This window comes from Aythya ferina (assembly GCF_964211825.1).
Source record: "Aythya ferina genome assembly, chromosome: 7".
Taxonomy (NCBI): domain Eukaryota; kingdom Metazoa; phylum Chordata; class Aves; order Anseriformes; family Anatidae; genus Aythya; species Aythya ferina.
Window position 1 is genome coordinate 21629410 of NC_140302.1, and position 21039 is coordinate 21650448.

The following is a 21039-nucleotide window of genomic DNA, read 5'->3' on the forward strand; positions in this document are numbered from 1 at the left end:
ATGCAAACAGCTAAGGGTGAGGGGACAGTTTCATAGAGGAATAGAGGATAAAGCCAAGAAGCACAGATTGTGGGCATGGTTTTCATGGATGTGACCTGTCTTCAGCAGAGGCTGTTCCGTTTTGTTCATACTGATCCTATGAACACCATAGGGAAAACTAAGTAGCGGAGTGAAAGGTTTTCGCTTAGGCCAAATGAGAACAGCCATTCACGCAAGCTATGCAATCAGCTCTTCTGCCAGAAGTTTAGTTCTTAAGTATTTTATTGAACAGTCTTGGAAGATTTTAGTATAATCTAGCCAACGATAATAGTCATAGTGCAAAAACCTAGCTCCTGAGGTCCATGATGATGCTTCTGGTGCCAAAATCCCACAGTATGCCAAGCCATGCTGGTAGGAAGATTTTGGCAGCTAAAGCAGTCTTTTAAAAGCCTTCCAAGGTTTTGAGATTTCAAGCCTCGTGCCACAATGGAATGATCCAGTACATTAGCTAGTACAGGTAGCCAAGACATCACAAAAAAAACAAAAACAAAAAAAAACAACAAACAAACAAGGAAGTCTATGTTGAAGCGTAGATGTCTCATTCATTTGAAAGGGAATTAATATTTTCCTTCTTTCTGCAATGCTGCTAAGGAAAAAAAAAAACTAGTTTTGCCCACAAAGGCTAAAGAACGAATAAATGAGTAGTAAGATCTCAGAGGAAGACAGCTGACTGGTCTCATGCTAGAAAGTGAGAGAAGCATAGTGCCAGAACACACTCCCAATAATGTATTTATCATAAATATATTTATCTTTGTCTGGGAGCAGCTGTCTGAATGTTGTCTGGAATATCGAGCTTGAAGATCTGCTAATGTTTTAGCTCTATTACCAAGTTTAATTTAAGATGGATTTAAGATGGAAGTCATATGCATATACATCTGTGCTCCATATATCAATTGATTTATTTGAAGTATCCCAAAGACATCTGTCTACTTCATGGTAACAGGAATCAGAGTAAGGTAGGCACAGAAACAAAACACTTATTTACAGCTAATTAAAACACATTGGCAGATGCTAATGCTAATAAAGCATTATTCCACAACCCTTGCTATGGCTTTAAACCTGAGAAGCAGAAAAGGATTTCTTATTTGACAACACAAAAATCCTCATTCAACATACAGCACCATAATCTACAAATTTTGTTTAAAAAAAGTCTATTAATACTCCACAAGCTACTGCATACACAAATGGGACAAAAGCAGGACATCTGTCAGGTCAGTCTTTTGATCCAAGTTTGCATCAGTATATTCACTATATACAGAGATCAAGAAAAACTAAGAAGTTATGGCTCAGTGGACCATTAGATGTTAAGCATTCTGAAACAGGATCTGCAGTAAAGATTTTGTATATATACACAAGAGTAAAATCTCTTAGTTCATTGATCTTAAAGGAATCTTAGATCTGGGAAGAAGCTGTTCTGTTATATCCTCTGTTTTGGTCTTCTCCAACGTTGCTGCAGATTTGTTCTCTTTATCCTTTTTGTGACTCCTTTTGTGCTGGGATTTAAAAAAAAAAGGCCTGATCAATTTTCCACGTTAAGAGTATACAAAGAAATTAAAGACTTCTTGCCCATGTACAGTGCAGTATAATGTTCTAAGGAAAAAAAGTTGGTAAAACCCCTGAAAAAGTTTCCTAATACTGTATTTACTGAAGAGATTTGAGATTTCTTGTAGATATCTGTCAATTCACCAGCAACTTAAAGGACCCATGACAAATAAATACTAAAAATAAACAGTCCTTATATGTCAGGGGTCTACATTGACAAACGGGTAGAAAAAAGCATCAAGAGCAAGGCAGAAAGTAAAAGAAAAATCAAGAATGATGACATATTTGCCAGGCCTCTAAGAAGACACTACACATCTTTTCAGCTTTTTCATTAAAGCAAACACAAAAGCATGCATTTGTGTCTAGCTAATCATGACGTTTTCCCCAAAAGATTACTTGCTGAGGAGTTTTTACCATCTGTCCAGGTTGTTAGAATCTTGCTGTTATTTTAGCACAAGTTTAACAAAGCATATTCTGCAGAATTAAAAGGAATTATGAGACTACACCAAATGCTATCAGCAGATTTTATACTACATGCCTATTGTGGAATGATAATTTTTCTTTGCTTTTAAATACATAGTTGTTTAGAGTACCTGTGAAAAAGTTACCTGAAAAAATGGAATTCCACCATTTGTGTTACAGCTTATGTTTATATCCACTAAGGATTTGTAGCCAGCAATGCTTTCACTGGATTCTTGCATCCCTTCCTCCTCTTCCAGTAAGTCCTAAAACAAGAAGTTTTCAGAAAAGTGCTTTGAATGGCTGAAGAGCCTAGATGAATATATAAAACATGATCAGATCTATAAGACTTGCCACTTCTTTTCCTGTAAAACAGAAATGAAAATCTAAACAAATATCGTCTCCCCTTATTTTCCAAGATAATGGTCTTCTCAAAAGCTCGGCATGTGACTACAAGTCAAGTACCCCACACAAAGGTTGCAACAGCTCTGGGGTTCCAAAATGAGATGAAAAAAATTACTGAATACTTGAAATCTTCATTGAAATGTCTCATTTATCATTCATATACTTACTTGATCTGCATTCTCCCTTATTTCCTTTGTCACACTGTTTAACATAGCATCAAGCTTTGCTTGCTTTTCCCTTAATTGCTCCAGTAGAAGTTCCCTGGGTTCTGTTCGCACCAGCGTGACTGGATACAAGTAGTCTCTTCTCTGTGGAGTTGTCCCTTTAATGAAGATGGTATACTAATGAAAGACACTGTTAAACATTTAGAATAATAGCTTTAATAACAGATGCTCAATTTTACAATAACTCAATGCAGAAGTCACACTTTCTTCAGTCAATCTTTGCATGATTGACTGAAAAAGATATGACTGCCAGCTGTATTATATTCCCATCAATCTTTGCTTATGAACTCTGCAACTCAACACTTGCTTTCTGCAAGTGCATTCTGTCTCGTGCCCTATTTCAAATACCTGTTGGAATATCCACTTTAAGTTCCTCTTGCAGGAAACCATTAACCTGAGTCAGTCCATGCTGTACTTCCTCATTAAGTGCCAGCTTCTGCTCCAGAAGTATCTCCTGATCAACTTTTATCTGATCAAGAAGGCTATTTAGTACCTTCTCATCAGCACTCTTTTGTCCATCAATATGGTCAACAATTTCGGCTACTGCTCTATCACAGTTTTCTTTGTTTTTCTGAAGAAAAAAAGAAACAGAAACACCAAGTTAACAAGAAAGTTAAGGTTATGGCCTCTTTTCTAAGATGTGGTGCATGATTAATAACATGATCTGAAACGAAACAACTGAGACCTCAAATTGAGAAGTTTCAGTGCCAGTTTTATATTCTCATTTTGGGAACTATCTTCAGAAGATACTCAGTTTCTTAGAAAGTATGATCATTTTAGAAAGATACTCATAAGAATAAAGATGATGCCATTTGGTTCAGAAGAGAATTCTCAGGCGCCTACACATAACCCTGCACAGAGTTCGGATTTTCAAGTGAAAGTGAAAATTCTAGAAGCTTAATGCATTTCCAGAGGACAAGGAAGAAAACATGAATTATTAGTCCTTCCCATTGGAAGGGAACTCCTGAAGTGTTCACATGGCATAACAAATATAAGAGTGTCTTGAGACTGCAAACACATTTAACTCAAAGCTTTTTTTTCCTAAAAGTTAGTAAAATGTTCTAATAAGTAGTGAAACAGGAAAATCCAACAATAGAACAAGGGTGAGAAGTGAAACTTGTGATGAAAATTAAAGATGGTAGGTGAAAAACTTTTGGGGTAAGAGCTAGTATATGCCTAAAAAGGAATGCTTTCTCCCATATTAGCACAGGTGACAGAAAGTAATTTTTATTCTGCAGACATTAGTCTATGATCTCTGTGGAAGTTTCCTAGGGACACTACTTGTAGAAAAGCTTTAGATTTAACGCTGTGTACTATCAAAAAGATGTAAAAAGCCCAAGGTACAAATAGAAGTTAACCACACAAGATTGATCAAGATTTTTTTTAGTTATTAGCACTTCAAGTTCAAAATCTTACTCAAATTAAGCTTTTAGATTTCACCAAAATGCATCTGTTCAAGTTAATTAACATGAGTCTGCTGTGATCAAAATGCCACCATTTCATACTGATCATAATTGAGAATGTCCTCCTACAAATTCCACCGTTAAAATTTGTTTCTGAATGATACATTAGACTACAAACAGCTATGCATACCTGTTGTGAGCACAGAAGCTGTTTCTTCTCATCACTGAAGGACAACAGCTGCTGATCAGTAAAGCTGATTATCTGAGCAGTTGCAAGTTCACCCCATTTATCAGTATCCTGAGACACATCTTTGAGACTGCTGAGAAGTTGACGACAATGGTCTGTGGATTCTACCAGCATCATCTTGTTTTCAGCATTTATGATCCTGAGCTCTTCAGAGAAGTTATCCATAGATGCAATAAATTTGCTTTGATTTGAAGTTGTGCTGCTGACTAGGTCTGTGGTTTTCCTACAGCAACAAATTTTTAATAATTCAGAAATATTGAAAGGCAGATTTTAGCCTATTCTACGCATAGAAACAATTGAGACCAGAAAGAGTGAAGTAGTACAGTTCTATCAAAACAATTATGATATTATTGCTCCATTCTGTAAGTTTGGAGATGGCAGCACTCAGACTACTAGGTTTGTTCAATCCCCTTAAATCTTTGGGGAGATGTTAGTTATTCATTCTAAAATTGAATAAAGCACACAAAAATAATTATGTTATTATACATCAAGTTAAGCCTTCTTAGTATAAAGTGTAGCAGTACTGAGGGCCATTCGTCACAACACATTGATCCCCCAAACCACAGTCTCTTATATGCAGTATGCTCGGGAGACAAATCTGAGAAAAAGCTCTGTAGGGCTACCATTACTCTAGAGAAAGGTGAACTATGATTTATATTCTGTGGCTGAACGCAGCTCTAACAAACGTTTTGCCCAGAATTTATGAGCATATAAATATGAAGAACATCTAATTTTGTAATCTTCTTCATACATAGTTTCATCTTGCATCGCTATACACCGTAAGTAATGTGCTCCTTACAGGTGAATGTCTTCTTGCACAGCAGTGATGGTGGTCTTCATACTTTGATTTTTTGCTAGTACATCACTTAAGTTCTTCTGAGTCTCCTGAGCAAACAGGTCAAGCTGGCTTTGCAGTGAGGACACTAGTTCTGCTGTGCTCTATTAAAAAAACAGTGCAGAATACCAATGAGACGTACAATTTCTTATTAAAGGCATTTACATACTTCAAGAAAAAACAAATACTAGAGCTTTATTATAAAATGATAGAGTAGACAGACACAGCCTGTGGAGATGTATGTAAAGGTATATAAACCAGATGTGCTCATAGCAACTGTAAACTTTTTTTGCTAGCTTCATATGTAAGCTTCTTAAAATAGCACAAAAAAGCTGAAAATAATTATGATCATCAAGCTACTGTGCTAGCATTGCTTCTGAAGCAAATACAGTGTTTTATTACTACAAAGACTTTAAATCAAAGCAACAATTGGCCTTCAGATTTCATACTCTAACAATACCTTCATATGTGCCAATCTTGTCGTTTCCACTTCTTCTTTTAAATTCTCACAATCATTCTGAAGCTGAGCAAGAACACTGGCCATTTCTTCCCGTAACTTTTTCAAAGTGAGAGAAAGATCTTCAAAGAAGGTATCCACTTCTTTTTTATGACATTCCATCTTTGAAAACAGAGTTTTATTCAAAGTTAAATACTTATCATTGGATTAGAAATTAGATACTTTTCCCTGACATAACATGGGGGAATGGGGACACACCACCTACCTTACACAGAAACAAAAGGCATTAATAAACTACATCTACTACAGTGGATATAAAAGACAGCAAGTAACACTTGGAGCTATCTGAAGTTACAGAATGGCACTTAATATGTTCTTTTCCAAATTCAGCATCAAAAGACAGAAAAGGAAGACAGACAACATAGTTGATTAAACCATGGCCCTAGCTGCTGTTTAAGTTTCAAAACCAGTAAAGAGCCTCTAGATGAGGGGAGTTGATTTCAAGTGAGTTGCAACTGACAGAAGAGGAAAGCTAACTCCTTCATAAGGCACAAAGTTGTGGTTTTTTTTGTTTGTTTCTTTTAAATAGGAGAAAAAAATGAAAGAGAGGATGCAGTTCTATAAAAAAATACAGTATAAGGTAGACTAGAAATAGAAATTCAAGTCTAGGGCATATACTAAGGGCAGTGCCATCTACACTGTTCACCAGACAATACTACATTCTCTAGGAATCAAAATAACTAGAGAAAAAGTTGGGTATGACAGCAGAAGGAATTTTAAGTGACAGAATTTGTCTCAATCAGCTCTTTCAGACCTCTATGATACCGAAGAGACTACTGTAAGAATATTATCAAGTATTTGTTACAGGTAGCATTAAGAATCTATATTGTATCATTCTTTTGTGGCATTTAGGTAAGCAGCTGTGCTAGGTAGCAAGTGAATAAACCATACGCAAAAGTGGAGAAGTCTGAATTAAAGAGCTAGAAGGTAGAAAAAAGGACTTAAAAAAATCATAGGACAAAGCAGGAATAAAGGAGAAAAAGCCAGAGAGAGTGGAAACACCTATACACTGCAGAAAAGTATTATCTGTAAGTTAAAAGAAATAGCATAGGATAAGAGACAAAAAGTGTGTTACCTTGTCAGCCACAGCAGAATATTTCTTCACATTAGTCTGAAACTGACAACTTAGGCCCAGGACAAATTCTACCATTGGTGTTAAGCTATTTAATACTGTTCCTAATCCAGATGTATGCTCCTCCTAGGAAAAGCAATAAAAAAACAAACAGAAGTAGAATAGAATGAGACTGACCTACATTACTAAGAAGCAATCCATATTCATGCAAATAGCCATGGTCCATGGTTAATGTTTGCTGGATAGTATGGGGATGGCTTGTGATAGCATGGGAATGGAAGTGAAAAGGGATATAATCACAGACAACTGCTGAATCAGACTGGTAGAGCATCAGGGAAAAAGAATGTTTACAGCACCTCTTCTGGTTGAGGACAGTTTCATATACTTCAAATATGAGAAGAGGATGAAAATTTACTCACAATTAATCTCAGGAGCTCAGCTTTACAGTTAAGTGACAGATTCTCATGTTGTAATATTTTTTCAGACATGGAAGAAACTTCAGTAGATACTAATTCTTTAACAGAGGCAAGAGATGCTGATACAACTGATGCTAGAATATTAGCTGCTGAAGAACTGGTAGACAAGATGTCACCTACAAAAGAAATCCAGAAATGTTACAAAACTTAAAGCTTCATTTTAAGAACAAACTATTGCTCATTACAACACAGGAAGGCAGTATTTTTTCTTAGTTCATAAAACAAAGTTGAGGTGTATGGTTGAACGTAACTACTATTTTTAGTTGATCACCCCAGATATATTGTTATAGGTGCATCTGCAATCATTACATTGGTTAAAATAAAGCTTCATCCATTTACTAAAACTATCAGTTTTAAGAAAAACTTTGGTACTACTTACCAATAAAATTTGTATAAGATGTCAACATGTGTTGCTGCTTCAAACTGTTCTCAGTAATTGAATTTTGTATTTTGCTGAACAAATCAGTCATTTGTCCTGCAAATGTATTTTGAACAATAGCATTGTGCTGATCAATAGCCTTCTTACGGTCCAATTTTGCATGGAGACCAGATACATCTTTTGTAGTTTCTTCAACAGTACTAAGCAACTAAGAAATTTTAAAGTTAGTCAACCTTTAAACCAGAAGTCAAGCATAAATTATAAGAAAAAATGTAGTTTAAGTTAAAGGAGAATCAGTATCCCTAGAAAGATAGGTATTTCCCTTAACACCAAGTTACAAACATTCTTAGTCTGATGTTATATGATTTGTAGTCTTGAAACACAGGAAAAATTTACCTTCTAGAAGTAAACTTACTGACTTTGAAATTAAAGCACTAAAATAGGACATCCTCTCAGTCTTTAAATATTTAAAATATCATTCATCATAGTGGAGTGACCAAAAAATTCCTGACCACTTCAACTTATTCTGAAAGACTTGACAGTAAATATATATTTCTAATGATACTGGAAGTAAGTGATTTCCAGTATTAGTTCTGTGATAAATAATTTAGAATTTGAAAGCATGGTGAATTCTTAGTTTTGTAGTTAGTGTAAATTACTGCACCCATTTGTCTCACACTGATGCTCCACAACCCACATGCAAATGTAAGCATCCCAACCTTAAAAGAATTTGAGTAGAAAGAACTTTTCATGTTCACTGAAGTTAGAGGATTAGTTACTTCACACTTGAAAGAGCAGAACTCTGTATCAAGTCTGTTTTGAGAATTCAGACCAGTTCCTAAACACTTCAAAAATACACCCTAAAATATCGAGGTGACAGGGAAACAGCTTTAGTTATTCACTCAGCAAGTGTAAATTATTACACACATCCCTGTAAAGCATCTTGCTATTTTTCCACCCCAGCCATAAATAATTTATTCTACTTTAACGTCAGGCACAAGCTTCTAGTAAGGTAAATTACATGTACTTTTTCTCCTCACAACAATAGATACCGCAAAGTACTGAAACTCTCATGACAAACTAGACTAAAGGAAAAGTAGTTTTTGTCATTTTTGTCACTCTCACATCATGCTTTAGCAACAATGATTTCCATGAATAGATCCCAAAACTCTTACACATCAGAAGCTACTCTTGCAATTAGGTGCCAGGAAAGCAACAACCTTGCTAGCTGTGCCATGAAGTTTTTGTTCAGTGTCTTCCAAAACTGAAACCACATATTCTTCTTCAGCCAGCTGAACCTTGGTTTCTTGCAGATCTCTTTGTGTTTCTTCAAGTTCTTTCTCCTTGATTTGCAGGTCTGTTTTACACTGTTCAAGTTCATTTTTATTAACTGTGAACAGTTCCATGCTCTACAGTGGAAGACAAACATAAGTAGAGCAACAACGTGTTTTAACAGCAGTCCTTCATGTGTCTCAGATACATGGTACTAGAATGCATGTTGCCATCTACAAAAGGCTCAAAGGTCTTAAACCTGACTAGAGACCTGCAGAGCCTCTGAATTCACTGAAAATATCAGAAACCAACACCATTTTCACTATGATAAGCCTTTGCTTCCCCTCTCAAGCTACAAGACCAGGCACATCACAGTGAAGAAATCCCACTAAAACGTAATCAGATAGAATGGGTAGGGTCAGTAAAGTTGATCAAAAGATAAAGTCTAGTCACACAGATTAGTTATGTGTCCAGCAAATTAATATTTGTATTTCTTTAGAAAAGGAAGCTCCCGTTTTCTGCATATTCTTTATTCATTAATTGGAGCTCATCACCTTCTCTACCCCATCATTCTTTGCTCCTACACTGGTAACTGTCAACTGAGATACCATATTACAAGCAAATTGTAGCTGAAAATCCAGCAAATCAAATTAGGTTTTAAATCTTGAAACAGCTTTAAAAATAAACGTGTTGTGTTTTGCAACATCATACATAGTATTTCAAACTTCTAACTTCTAGGATTAGAAAGCTTCCACTTAGCTAATTATAAAGGACCTTTAAGAACAAAAACTCTTCAAATTGTTGTTTGCTCAATCTTCTTACCTCTTTCCCCAAGGATCCCCTCTCCCCCCCCCCCTTTTTTTTTTTCTGGCAGATATAAGCCACAGTTGAGAAATGGCACTTACTCTTTTCAATTCTTCCTCCATGACACTGATTTTGTCAATATACTCTGCAATTTGTTCTTCCTGAACAGTCAGCTTCCCATTAAGGGCTCTAAAGTAAAGATTAATAATAACAGAGTTGATTCCAAGATTACCTATTATTCTCATGCTACACATTTAGCCATTTCAGGAAGTACTGTTCACTCCTATATTAAGTGAAAATTCTGGTTTTAATACAGAAGGGATTTAAGATAATTTTCTATTATTTGAAACATTCTGTGTAAACAAGCCCTCTTACAAAGTGAAGCAAGCTTTATCAAGGTTGCTCTCCTGTATCAGCTTCTATCTTGAAAAAAATGCATGCTGGCTCTGCATATGGTATGTTCCACAAATAAAAGTGCTCAGTACAAACCTACTTTTTGAGGCTTCTGTCTACGTAATAATTAATTTCTAAAGGAGACATTGACTGGTCAGTTAAGTTCTTCTATCTTAAGCTTTCTACGACTGAAAATAGACCTGAAAATATTTTCTGTATAAGGATCAGTACCAATATTTGAGATTTGTTGTTAGACATTTTATAGATATCCTGAAGACATACTCAAAGTTTTCAAGGGAAATATACACTCCATTTTTTTCTCGTGTAGCAGCCAGGTCTCGTTTCAGACGCTCGATCTCCTCAGTATATTCCTGCATGAAGAAATAAGCATATTTAAACCTGAACGTTCATACCTTATTTTCAAAATTTAGCTTAACAGGTACCTCAGAAAGATGGAATTTAATGGAAGTTTTGCATAAACACAGGATAACGTTCTAAAACCTAGTGCTTCTTCATTTGTGTGTCCAAATACGTTCAGTGTAGCACTATTTAAAATCATGCCATTGCATACATGTAGAGCATCAAAGCTTCCAATTTCAATCATACTTAGTTGTATTTCACAGATTATAATTGAAATTGCAGCTTCTTTAATACCAGTTAGCTTCTTCATGTTGCCTTTCATTCAAGCTTACTAACAAGTTCGCTTCAATTCATGCATTTGCTAGAAGGAAGCAGCTAATAGAGCAAGTCCAGAAAAAGAAGTCATCCAGTGTATTTTGGGATCTCCACTCTCTTGTACTCTTGTAAATAGCTAGTCCACACACTGAGTCATAGCTAGTATCAATTGCCTTCTTTCTCCAGTTTTAGTCTTAGCAACAGTTTCAGTAACTGCAAAATGACTAATAAATATCGTACTACTAAAGCAGCTTAATTTGAAAGCATCAGGTCAGTGATTAAAATCACCTCAGAAAAGCACTGTTACTAACTAGTCAGCTTTTCCATGACTTCATAATTCCTACATAGCAGAATCTGTGTCAACACAATCAAATACTAAATTTGTGACGTTATACATCTAGCTTACCTTAATAAGGGCTTTTTTGGTCAGCTTCTGGTTAACTTCCGGCTTGTTCATTATGTTCTTTGCTCTGTGAGCATATTCCAGCGTACTCAGTGTTTCCTGTGATAAACAGATACAACATTAGGTCAAGCTGAAGATAATCATTTATTTTTTGTATCCTTGGAAAAATATCTATTAAAGGAACAGATATTCAGACTTAAGTTTACCTCAAGATTTATGGATGCAGGAGAAACAGTGGCAATTATTGATGTTTTTGTTCGTCCTCCAAGAGAGTCTTGAAGGATTCTTGTAAGTTTAGATTCCCTGTATGGAATATGTGGGGCTCTTTCTACTAGAGCAGTAATAACTCTTCCTAGTGTCAGGAGAGACTGGTTGATATTTCCAGCTTCACGAGCTCTTTTGTCAACTGCTCCAGATCGACCAATGTTTTCACTTCCTGCAAGATCAACCTGAAAGATAAGAGAAAGGACATGCTTCTATCTCAAATCGCTATGAAGAATGTTTGCTCCACAGCATCGCAGAACAAGACATATGAATTAATTTCTGCATATATGTTCAGGACACATAGGGAGTGAAAAAGCAGACAGACAGCTCATATCACTTGAAGATGATGATTTTTGTCCTTATGAAGAAAATATGATTCTCACGATGATGAAGTTAAATTTAATTCATTACTTCAGGAGTATCATCAAGGAAATTTAGTTCAAATACTCACCAAGTTTAGCTTCCCAATTTTGACAAGTTCTTCTCCATCTACTGTGGTTTCTTTCATATGGATGGTAATCGAAAACACAGAGTGGGAGCGGCTACAGAAGAATTGCATTTCAGACAGACATCTCATTAAAGGCCAATGATCTGTTTGCTACAAGATACTACTTCAGGTTAGCTATCAGTGCTCTTTTTAGGAAATAAATTTGGCCAATTAATTACAACTTACACTTTTTCAATATGCCAAATAATTCTACTATGTATATTTTTGTGCACAGGGGGAATTCCAGGACTTCCATTCCAACTAGACAATATCATCACAAGAGATATACTCATAACAAAGCATGCAACCTCTAAATAAGAGGGCAAGCTTCTATAATCATGTGTCTTTCAGAGAGCAACAGCTTGCCAATTTTAAGGTGGGAGGCTTCCATATTTTATAACCTTTCATACATGCACTAGAATACATCATCCCATAGTTCCAAGTTTCAGCTATGGCTTTGGCTTTCTAATCCACATAGAGCAACGTAAACTGTAATACACAACCTCAAGATTCGGTAAGGTCTACTACAACTTGAACAGCTTTTGTTTCTTCAGTAAGATCCTGTTTAATAGAGCATCAACAAAAAAAATCTGAAACAGACAAGATTAATACCTAGAATATGCATTCATGTAAGTAGCTGCAGTTGTTCTCTTTGCTGCACCCCTTTCCAGGATTTGATAGACTTCGTTTTTGTTGTGTACAGTTACTTCTTCCAAGCCTTTAATAATTACACCTCTCTGTCAGAAAAGAACGTGTGATTATTATACATCTTCCAGTAGCCCCTGAAGCTGTAATGTCACAGATTTTGGAAGACAGTACTCACCTTGTTTCGAGGGTCATCAAACATCTGCAGTCTTTCTCCAACATCAGGAGTAGGATTCAGAAGATCAAAAAGCTCCTCATTGTAGATTTCCAAAAGAGAGACTTTCACTGAAAATTCCGTGCCATTCTCTGTGAGTTTTTCAAATATTTGATGCAACGTACGGGGTATTATACCTGCTAGCGGATCCTACAGATTGAAAATGCAAAGGAATTCAATGTGTAGATGTACTACAAGAGATAGATGGGTGGGGAGCGTGCACACCAATTTCAGCTAAGGTCAATTGGGTTCGATAAAAATACATTGAATAAAGATAAATTTCCATACAATTATTGCTAAATATGCCTGCAGTAATAATGTAAAGTTTGGATTCTCATATACGGTAATGAGAACATGTATTAATTTGCAAGTGTTTAAAGAAAGTCAGCTTCAGTATTTAGAAGAAATCAACTTTAGGTTTTCTTCAGCAATATTTAACTTTGGACCACCGTACAGCTTTAACAGAAACCTCAGGAGTGAAAAACATACCTCTTCCCAAGTATACTCCTCATTGGGTGACCGCTCTCCTTCCATTGTGAAGGTCTTACCAGTACCAGTTTGGCCATAGCTGTGAGCATGAAAAATTAAAATGTGAACAAGAAACTAAAATTAAAATGAAATTTCCTAATACTGATTAACACACTTACGCAAACACTGTGCAGTTATAGCCCATAATAACTTCATCCAAAATGGGACACACAACACTCCGGTACACATCAATCTGCTTTGCCTGAGCTCCAAAAACCTGTTGGAGCAAAGACAAAAAGTCCCATTTACCAGTACAGTAATACATAGTGCACCACACAGCACAGACATCAGACTGTATTAGAGAAATTTACTGGCTTTTATCTAGAAGTCACAAACTTGACAAGTAGTTACCATATCAAATGTGTAAGTCTTTCTTGATGTCTTATCTGTGACTCCGCCAGTGCGAACACTAACTTCTTTTCGTGCTTGATCACAGTCTACAACGGCATAGGAGTTTGCTTTACGTTCTGAGGCATTAAAAGGCCTAAAGAAAAAAAAAAAACAGTAAACCGAACTAATTAATGCACTTTAAGAACATCCTTTCTTTCACTTACACAAACAATGCAGACCACAAGTCTCTCATGGATGACATAACTGTCTGAAGCAGCAGCCATACTAACAGAACCTACAACTAGCAGAAGAGTAGACAGCAATACCAGAACCTTTACAATGCTGACACATTCGAGTAGAATCTGAATTGTGAGAATAGTACAAGACAGAAAAGAAACACCTGATTTTTGGGATAAAAAGTCTATGCACCTCTTTATTTAGCCTTTGAAGTAAGAATTTTAAATAAGCTTAAGAGAAATAAAATAAAAGTTTAGAAACATGACGGTGATCATTTTCTTTTAACTCTAATTTAATTCAAACATGGCATACAATTTTCCTTGAAGGGGCATTAGCAATAATTCCTCCCCCAAAACACAGGAACAACCACAGGCTGAAAGCTGACAGCATGAAGTGCTATTTTGTAATTCATTTAGCAGCGTTACTGCACTGACTACATATTACCCATGAAGGAGTACTCAACCTGAAAACAGAACTTCTACAACTTTTGCAAACTTTAAATTATTTTGACAGGAGAGGCACTTCAGATGCTGTTACACATTATACTACAACTAAAAAAAAAAAAAAAACAAACAAACGAACAAAAAAAAAAAAAACATGCCACAAGGATATGACAGCTCAGTTTCCTGACTCTTGTGGCTAACGTTTCTTCCTCACCATAGCACAAAGGAAGAAGAGTTAACTCTGAACAGACCACTACAGGCTTCAGTGCAAGACTGAGAGCAGCAGCAAAGGCAGTCAGGTCATTGTGGTGACAGCCGATGAGCAGAGACCTTTTTCACAGGGACAAGCTCTAGTGCTTTGGTTTTGCAACTTTCAAAATAGTAGGAGGCCGAACAATAAATATAGTCTGCTCTACAAAGATATAACAGAGAACCAGTCAAACGCAGGAGCCTTGTTGTATGGACCACAACCATGAGATTAGAGGCAATTCAGTAAAACCTGAGCATACGTGCGGTTCGGTGCCAAGTGGCACCAGACAAGCAGCAGCTTGGTATGCCATGATGACATCTGATCACAGGTTCATCTCATTGGATAATCCATTCAAAGTACATCCCAATACATGCATTTTAAACATCCAAATTCACATTTTATCAAAACACAGTGAACGTGTTGCTTGAAAAGGTTTTTGATAAGCTCAGTGAGACACACCAGGCTTTGGAAACAAACCATGTGTCACTAAGATGACACTATCTACCTGTACAGTAAGTAGAACTTGACAGGCGCAGTAGAAAAGGGAACCATGGGAGAGTTTACTACCTCAAACAGCAAACCAATACTGAAAAAGAAATGCACTACAAAATGCAAGAGAAAGGGTGAGCTACAGAGTTTTTAGGGGATAGAGACTAAAACTTGATATAGACCTTAGACTGAAAGTCAGTCACAGCAAAAGCAAAACATCACAATGCCATTCACATAGAGCACTGTATCTAACTGAAGTATGCACTGACACTTTGTGAGGCTCTTCCAGAACAGTTCAGGACTAATTAGAGAAGAAAAAAAAATGATTGCTAGCAGTGTTTGAAACACAGCTTGTTCACAAACATTACTTGTCTTTTGCAATATCCTTGATTTACATCAACACTTTCACCAATCCCATAGCACTCGTTTCAGCAGCTCGTTGCAAGAGTAGCAGAGAACAACCCTGCCAGTTCTTAGGTTCATGGCGCAGCGGTAAAAGTAGAACTTCCAAGCAGGCAGAGGTACCGACTGCAAGAGGCTTTAGTAACAATAGGCAAACTTGCATTTGCGGTTCTGGTTCAAAATAAACTTCTGAAAGTATTTCTGAACGCAGGTCTTAACCGTTAGCAGTAGGATATGTTTCACAAGCAATGTTTTAATAACATTTAAGACCCAGTATGAACGAACAGATCCTTAAGTCACCTTAAAGTTATAAAAACCCAATTTTTAGCGCACCAGATCTGCCACACCATACCGAAAACTTGTTTTTATCTCCCCAGCCAAGGCAGCTGGCGATCCCCACGCCGGAGGCTGCCTCCCTCAGCCTGGGGTCTGAACTCGGGGCGCCTCCCTAGGCGGGCAGGGGCCGAAGGCTCTCCAGGCGCGCCCCCAGCCGGAAGAAAACACCTCAGGGGTTGGGGGCTCGAACAGCCCCAACCCCGTTATAGCGCTGCCCCAGCCCCTCACCTCCCCGCGCCGAACCGACGCAGCCTACCTGCAGCGCACCACCACCTGGATGTTCTTGCCCTTCTCCTCCTTCTTGCCGCCGCCCTGTAAGCTGAGGGAGGCCATGGCGGGACCGGGACCGGGCGCGAGCGCGGCGCGGCCAAGGAGCGGAGCGCGGCGCAGCTGCCTCGTGCTCGTGCCTGTGCCTCCGCCAACCGCCCGCCCCGCAGCCGCTGGCCAGCGCGCGCCCCGCCGCCCAGTTTGAAAGATGCGTCACCCCCCCCGGCCCGGCCAATCGGCGGGGAGTGCGCGGAGCACCATGGGACGCGGTTTCAAACTGCGGGAGAGCCCGCGGTGATGATGCAAGAGGCTGGCGGAAGCGGCGCTTTTCACCGCCCAGGAGCGCGGGGCGTGCTGGGGGCTGTAGTGCGCTGGCGGGCCGGAGGAGGCGTCACGTGACCGAGGGCCCCCGGCCGTCACCTCAGCGCTGTCACCGCTGAGGTGATGGCCGGGGGCCCTCGGCAGCCCCCGGGCCCTTCAGGCGCCCCCGCGGCGGGGAGATCTCTGCTCCCTGCCCTGCTCGGTTCCCTTGCTGAGGGGACAGCCGCGCCGAGTCTGCGCTGCTCTGGGGGGGTTTGCTCTCCAGAAACCCCAGCACGGCCCCGCTTCGGTGCTGCAGGGCCGCCCCCGGTGCCGGCAGCAGCATCGCCCCGCCCCAACCCCGCAAGTTCCCTCCCCACCCCTTTTTTTCTTTCTTTTGTAAAAACGGGTGCTTGGGAACTTACACCTCCTCCGGGAGTTCTTCAGGGTACTGAAGCGAACCCTAGCCTGCAAGGCTCGCAGGAATTTTTCTGACAGGGACACGAAGCAGCGTCACGCTACGCTCCTCTGCCCTTTACCTCAAAAGTTAAAGCAATGTCAGAGCTAATCAACTTCATAACAAGCAAGAACACAGACGTGTTATTTTTATAGGAAAGGACACGAAGTGTTGGTTCCTGGTCTGCCGTGAGCAGGCGTTGATTCAGAGAACATGAACATCCAACAAATTTGTCTGATGTTCTAAATATAGGCTGATGGTGAGACAGAACACAAGCTAGAAAATCTTTAGTGATTAATAACAACTTTCATTAACAACCTTTCTGAGCCAGTATTTGCTCTTTGTTCCACCTCATTCCTTATAGCTTGAATGTCACTGAAAACACTAATGTATATTTTCTATAATATACAGCAAATATATTACATGAAAATTACTTTGCAAGGATAGGCATTTTTAAGTTCATAACTGCTGGACGAATTACTGCCCTTCAACACCCATTTTTAATCATTTGGGCTCTAACCTAGAAATAAGGCAATGATTCTGTAGAGACAGCTTGTAGAAGAACGCCTTTAATTTATAAGCATGGAAAACTACAGAATCTATGTTTCCTACATTTTGAAGCTTAACTTTCCAACCAAAATGAGTTTGGTGGGTGAAACACTGATGAATCTCTCTGAACCCCTCTGACCCTCTGGTGAAACACTAAAATAGAATAATACATTTTGTTTCAGTTAAGATTTAACAAGGTGGGAAAACTAATGGAATACAAAGCAATATCCATTGCAAATATATTGAGGCCAGAATTGTTCTTACTTGCTTTTTGTATTGCATGGGTGCTAGGAGTAAAAATAATTCATACAGACAAGTGTATAGGAGTTACTGCTAGGCTGAAGAAGTTGAATGCAGGTGTACAAACATACAGAACTACCTTTTTCTCCCTACTCCATCACACAGATCATACAAAAGAAGGCAACACTGACAGATGAGGTCTTTTCATCTCATTTCTGCCTGTTTGTTCATTTCTGGTATGAAAGGATGACCTACTTTAGTCAGATGTGTGCTCAAAATATAAACATGTCTCTCGTAAACATAAAAGAGATTAGGAGATCATATAAACCTGTATTTAAACAACAGGAATCCAATTATTAGGAGTTGAATCTGGCCCACAGATACCTTTGCCACAGCTGTGGTAGGTCCAAACAACTCTTGCCGGTAATCAAGTTAGCTTAAAAAAATCATACAGTTTAATAACCATGGTTCTGTTTTATGAAGTCAATTTATAGCTTAGGTCATACATTTTCTTAGACTATGTTGAGCCTAAAGATACTAATATGTTATAAACACAAACAGTAACAGGGAGCTGGCATTTCACAAGCAATAAAAACAAGTATGAGAAAAAAAGAAACCAGAATACTTAGTCTAAACAGTGGTTAAGAGAACAACCTTTAAGAATGCATGTACATTGTTCCGTGACATTTTTTTCCTTTTTTAGAGAATCACAAAAAGCATTACAGGAAAATAATTTACATAATAATACACAGATACCAATATACTAATTTCATTAGAGATTACTAATCCCTATTTATTGACCAAAAAGGACATTTTTTCACTAAAGTTTGAAAACAAGAAGTCAATGTTTTATAGTTATATTCATGGACAATGCATGTTTCAACAACAAAATCTGTATTTTCATAGGATTAAAATAATATGACCTAGATAATTATAGGTATGGAGGCTTGACAAACAGAATTGTTGACACCAAACATGATTAGCTAAGAATTAATAAAGGCTATAGTAATGGAGAGATAATAATTAATAAAAATTATAAGCTTGGTTGAGAGTTCAAGGCTTCTTCAAGGCTTAATAACACCTACCCTATTTTGATTATCAACATGGTACACAGTATAGAAGCTGAAGTGAGCTAGAGTAGGGTCTCCACATCAGCAAGTCACACTTATTTTTCTTAGTTTCAGCATCTTCCTCTTATCTAACCAAAACCAAATCAGAGTAATATAGCCCATTTAAATTTGTTTACAGCCTCCGGAGTAAGAACCCCTGGAACAGATTCAACTCTTAAAATGAACATGCAAGCACTAAGATGTTTTTGAAGGTAGAGGAAGAAGCCTTGACTACATGCAACTCATGCTTCATGCTGAGGAAAAGCAGGGAGTATAGCAATATAAATTACATTATTAAGAATACCGTTTGTCCATTACTACTACATAACAGGTTTTAATTCATCTTCATAATTCATCTTCTCTATGGGCACCCTAGCCCTATGGCCCACCAATAATCTATCTCACACCTAAACTATCTCCCATCTCTGTCAAAAAAAAAAAAAAAAAAAAAAAAAACAGGAAAGAAGAAAAATAAAAAGCAAAGTTCATATTCTTCTTTCAGTTATGCACATTTAACTCTGCATTCAGTTCAGTATTAAGTTGATACTAATGTAACTAGTAAATCTCAAAACATCTGACAGATATGAAACAAAGGCAAAATTATTCAAGCATTTATTTCAGTTGTTTTTTCTTCTGAAACATAAGCACTGACAGATCAATCATATATACAAATACAAAATGTAGAGGGGAAAAATAAATTATACTTACAACAGAACTATCAGAAAAAGCCCAGAAGCCAAACAAGTTGAGAAACAAAAATGTGTCAAGGTGTCAGATGAATACTATTTTAAATAGGAAAACTGTCCTGAAAATACAAATCAACCTCTGGTATATTAAGAAAGATGTTTATATGTACGTTTATTGCTGAAACTGGTTAAGAGTGGTCACTTAGGATATTAGGCCTCTGTGCAGTTGCTGGCTTGTTTGTTTTTTCCTGGTATAATTACTCTATCTAGCTATGAGTATGGGGGTTTAGGAAAGTTGTAACAGGGAAAATGGAATCGTACTGGCAGAAAAATATCTGACACTACTAAAGAATGTTTTTTTGTTCTTTTTTTTCTCAGTACCTAAACACATGAAAAAATGTCTTACAATAGAAGAAGTTATGCCAGTTAAACAATACTGGTATAATTACAGGGGTTAAATGCTTCTGTTAACAAGCCATTGAGGAAGACAGAAACTAAGTTATTTTTGTAGGAAGAGATAGGAGACTTTTCCTAGTAGCTGGTTACTGACTCTATTTTGTAACACAACTGCAGTTTAACATCTCATGTTTTATACATGACTTCTTTAACATATAAAGGTTCAGTTAGGGAAGTCAGATGCACAGTCAGGAGCAAACATATTCTGGCAGTTACCACTAATTTTTTTTTTCATATATGCCTTGTCATGAAATTGCCACTATTTATTTTGGAGTGGAAATAACTATAATCTATGCTTTTTTTCAGCCTGAGGCCAGATTTCTTCAAAGCCCTTTTATATACAATTACAATTTGAATTTAATCCAGAATTTTAGGTAGGCAGAAAAATATGCTTCCATTAGAAGCATGTCACAACTGTACTTAGTGTTTTACACTTTCTGCTTCTTAGTTTTCAGGAAGAATTGAAAATAGTGGGTTTGTTCTAAACAGTTTCAAACCTGCCTATTTTAAGGATTGTTTTTCCTGCACTGTACAGCTATGTCACACATCCTGAAGAGGAGTCTGCCACTACTACTCCATAAGGTTTCTTCATGGGATTTTTTCAATAATTTCCACAGTTACTTGTTTTTTACACTTGTTTTTCTCTATGGCAGATGAGAAGGCAAGACTGAATACCACAATTGTCTATGATCAATTGAAGTTTCATATGGAAAATATTTTTGGTTGCTGGGTTACATTAAGAAAGGAATTTTATTGAAAGTTTTGTTAAGTTTTGGTAATGGTGTTATATTAAAAATACTTTAGAAACACGCAAAAGATGTCCAAAGTAGTGGATAAAGGTAATTGTTGGCTATTATAAACTGAAACGGAGAGGGGCTAATTAAAAGAATATGATCTCTAAATAAACATCAGTGCTGCTGCATAGCCTCTAAGCAAACTTAGAGGGAATAAAGTTGGCATAGGTGCAAAGTGCAGTAGGTGTAAACTTTATGGTGTTTGACACAATATGAAGTGTAACCTTTCATCACCATAGTAAGAGAGGCAGAAGCCCTTGCTCTAGATGCAAGTATTCCCAGAAGACGTCTAATTTGCTTTCCCAGAATTGCCCCGTGTATATCTTAGGTAAGATCTATAAGGAAAGACAGTACTTTTCAGAGCTGATAACTCACGTGGAAAAGGCAGGGTACATTAGGGCAGCAAATTCT

General features: G+C 37.6%; 1 protein-coding gene across 2 annotated transcripts; it reads right to left on the reverse strand.

The window, feature by feature from the left end:
• Nucleotides 1-920: 920 nt before the first annotated feature.
• On the reverse strand, nt 921-21038 carry KIF11 (kinesin family member 11). 2 transcript variants are annotated; one of them, XM_084525799.1, is made up of 22 exons: nt 21004-21038; nt 13635-13767; nt 13403-13500; nt 13245-13323; nt 12720-12905; nt 12509-12633; nt 11861-11951; nt 11352-11594; nt 11149-11244; nt 10350-10438; nt 9776-9863; nt 8819-9007; nt 7599-7806; nt 7163-7335; nt 6747-6869; nt 5615-5773; nt 5119-5258; nt 4263-4542; nt 3018-3240; nt 2613-2767; nt 2190-2306; nt 921-1532 (listed from the first exon to the last, which is right to left on the reverse strand). In XM_084525799.1, the coding sequence occupies exons 1-22, from the start codon at nt 21021-21023 to the stop codon at nt 1407-1409; spliced, it is 3141 nt and encodes a 1046-aa protein (XP_084381925.1). In that variant the 5' UTR covers nt 21024-21038; the 3' UTR covers nt 921-1406. The 2 variants fall into 2 exon arrangements, with proteins under 2 accessions (XP_084381925.1, XP_084381924.1); XM_084525798.1 differs by lacking the exon at nt 21004-21038 and adding an exon at nt 16027-16382.
• Nucleotide 21039: the final 1 nt, after the last annotated feature.

Excerpts from the sequence above, each read along its gene's own strand:
- KIF11 (XM_084525798.1), bottom strand. The coding sequence starts at position 16,103 with ATGGCCTCCCTCAGCTTACAGGGCGGCGGCAAGAAGGAGGAGAAGGGC. Across the intron at positions 10,439-11,148 it reads CCAAAAAAGCCCTTATTAAG|GAATATACTGAGGAGATCGA; the intron begins GTAAGCTAGATG and ends TTCTTCATGCAG. Across the intron at positions 6,870-7,162 it reads CTGAGCTCCTGAGATTAATT|GAGGAGCATACATCTGGATT; the intron begins GTGAGTAAATTT and ends TGCTTTTCCTAG.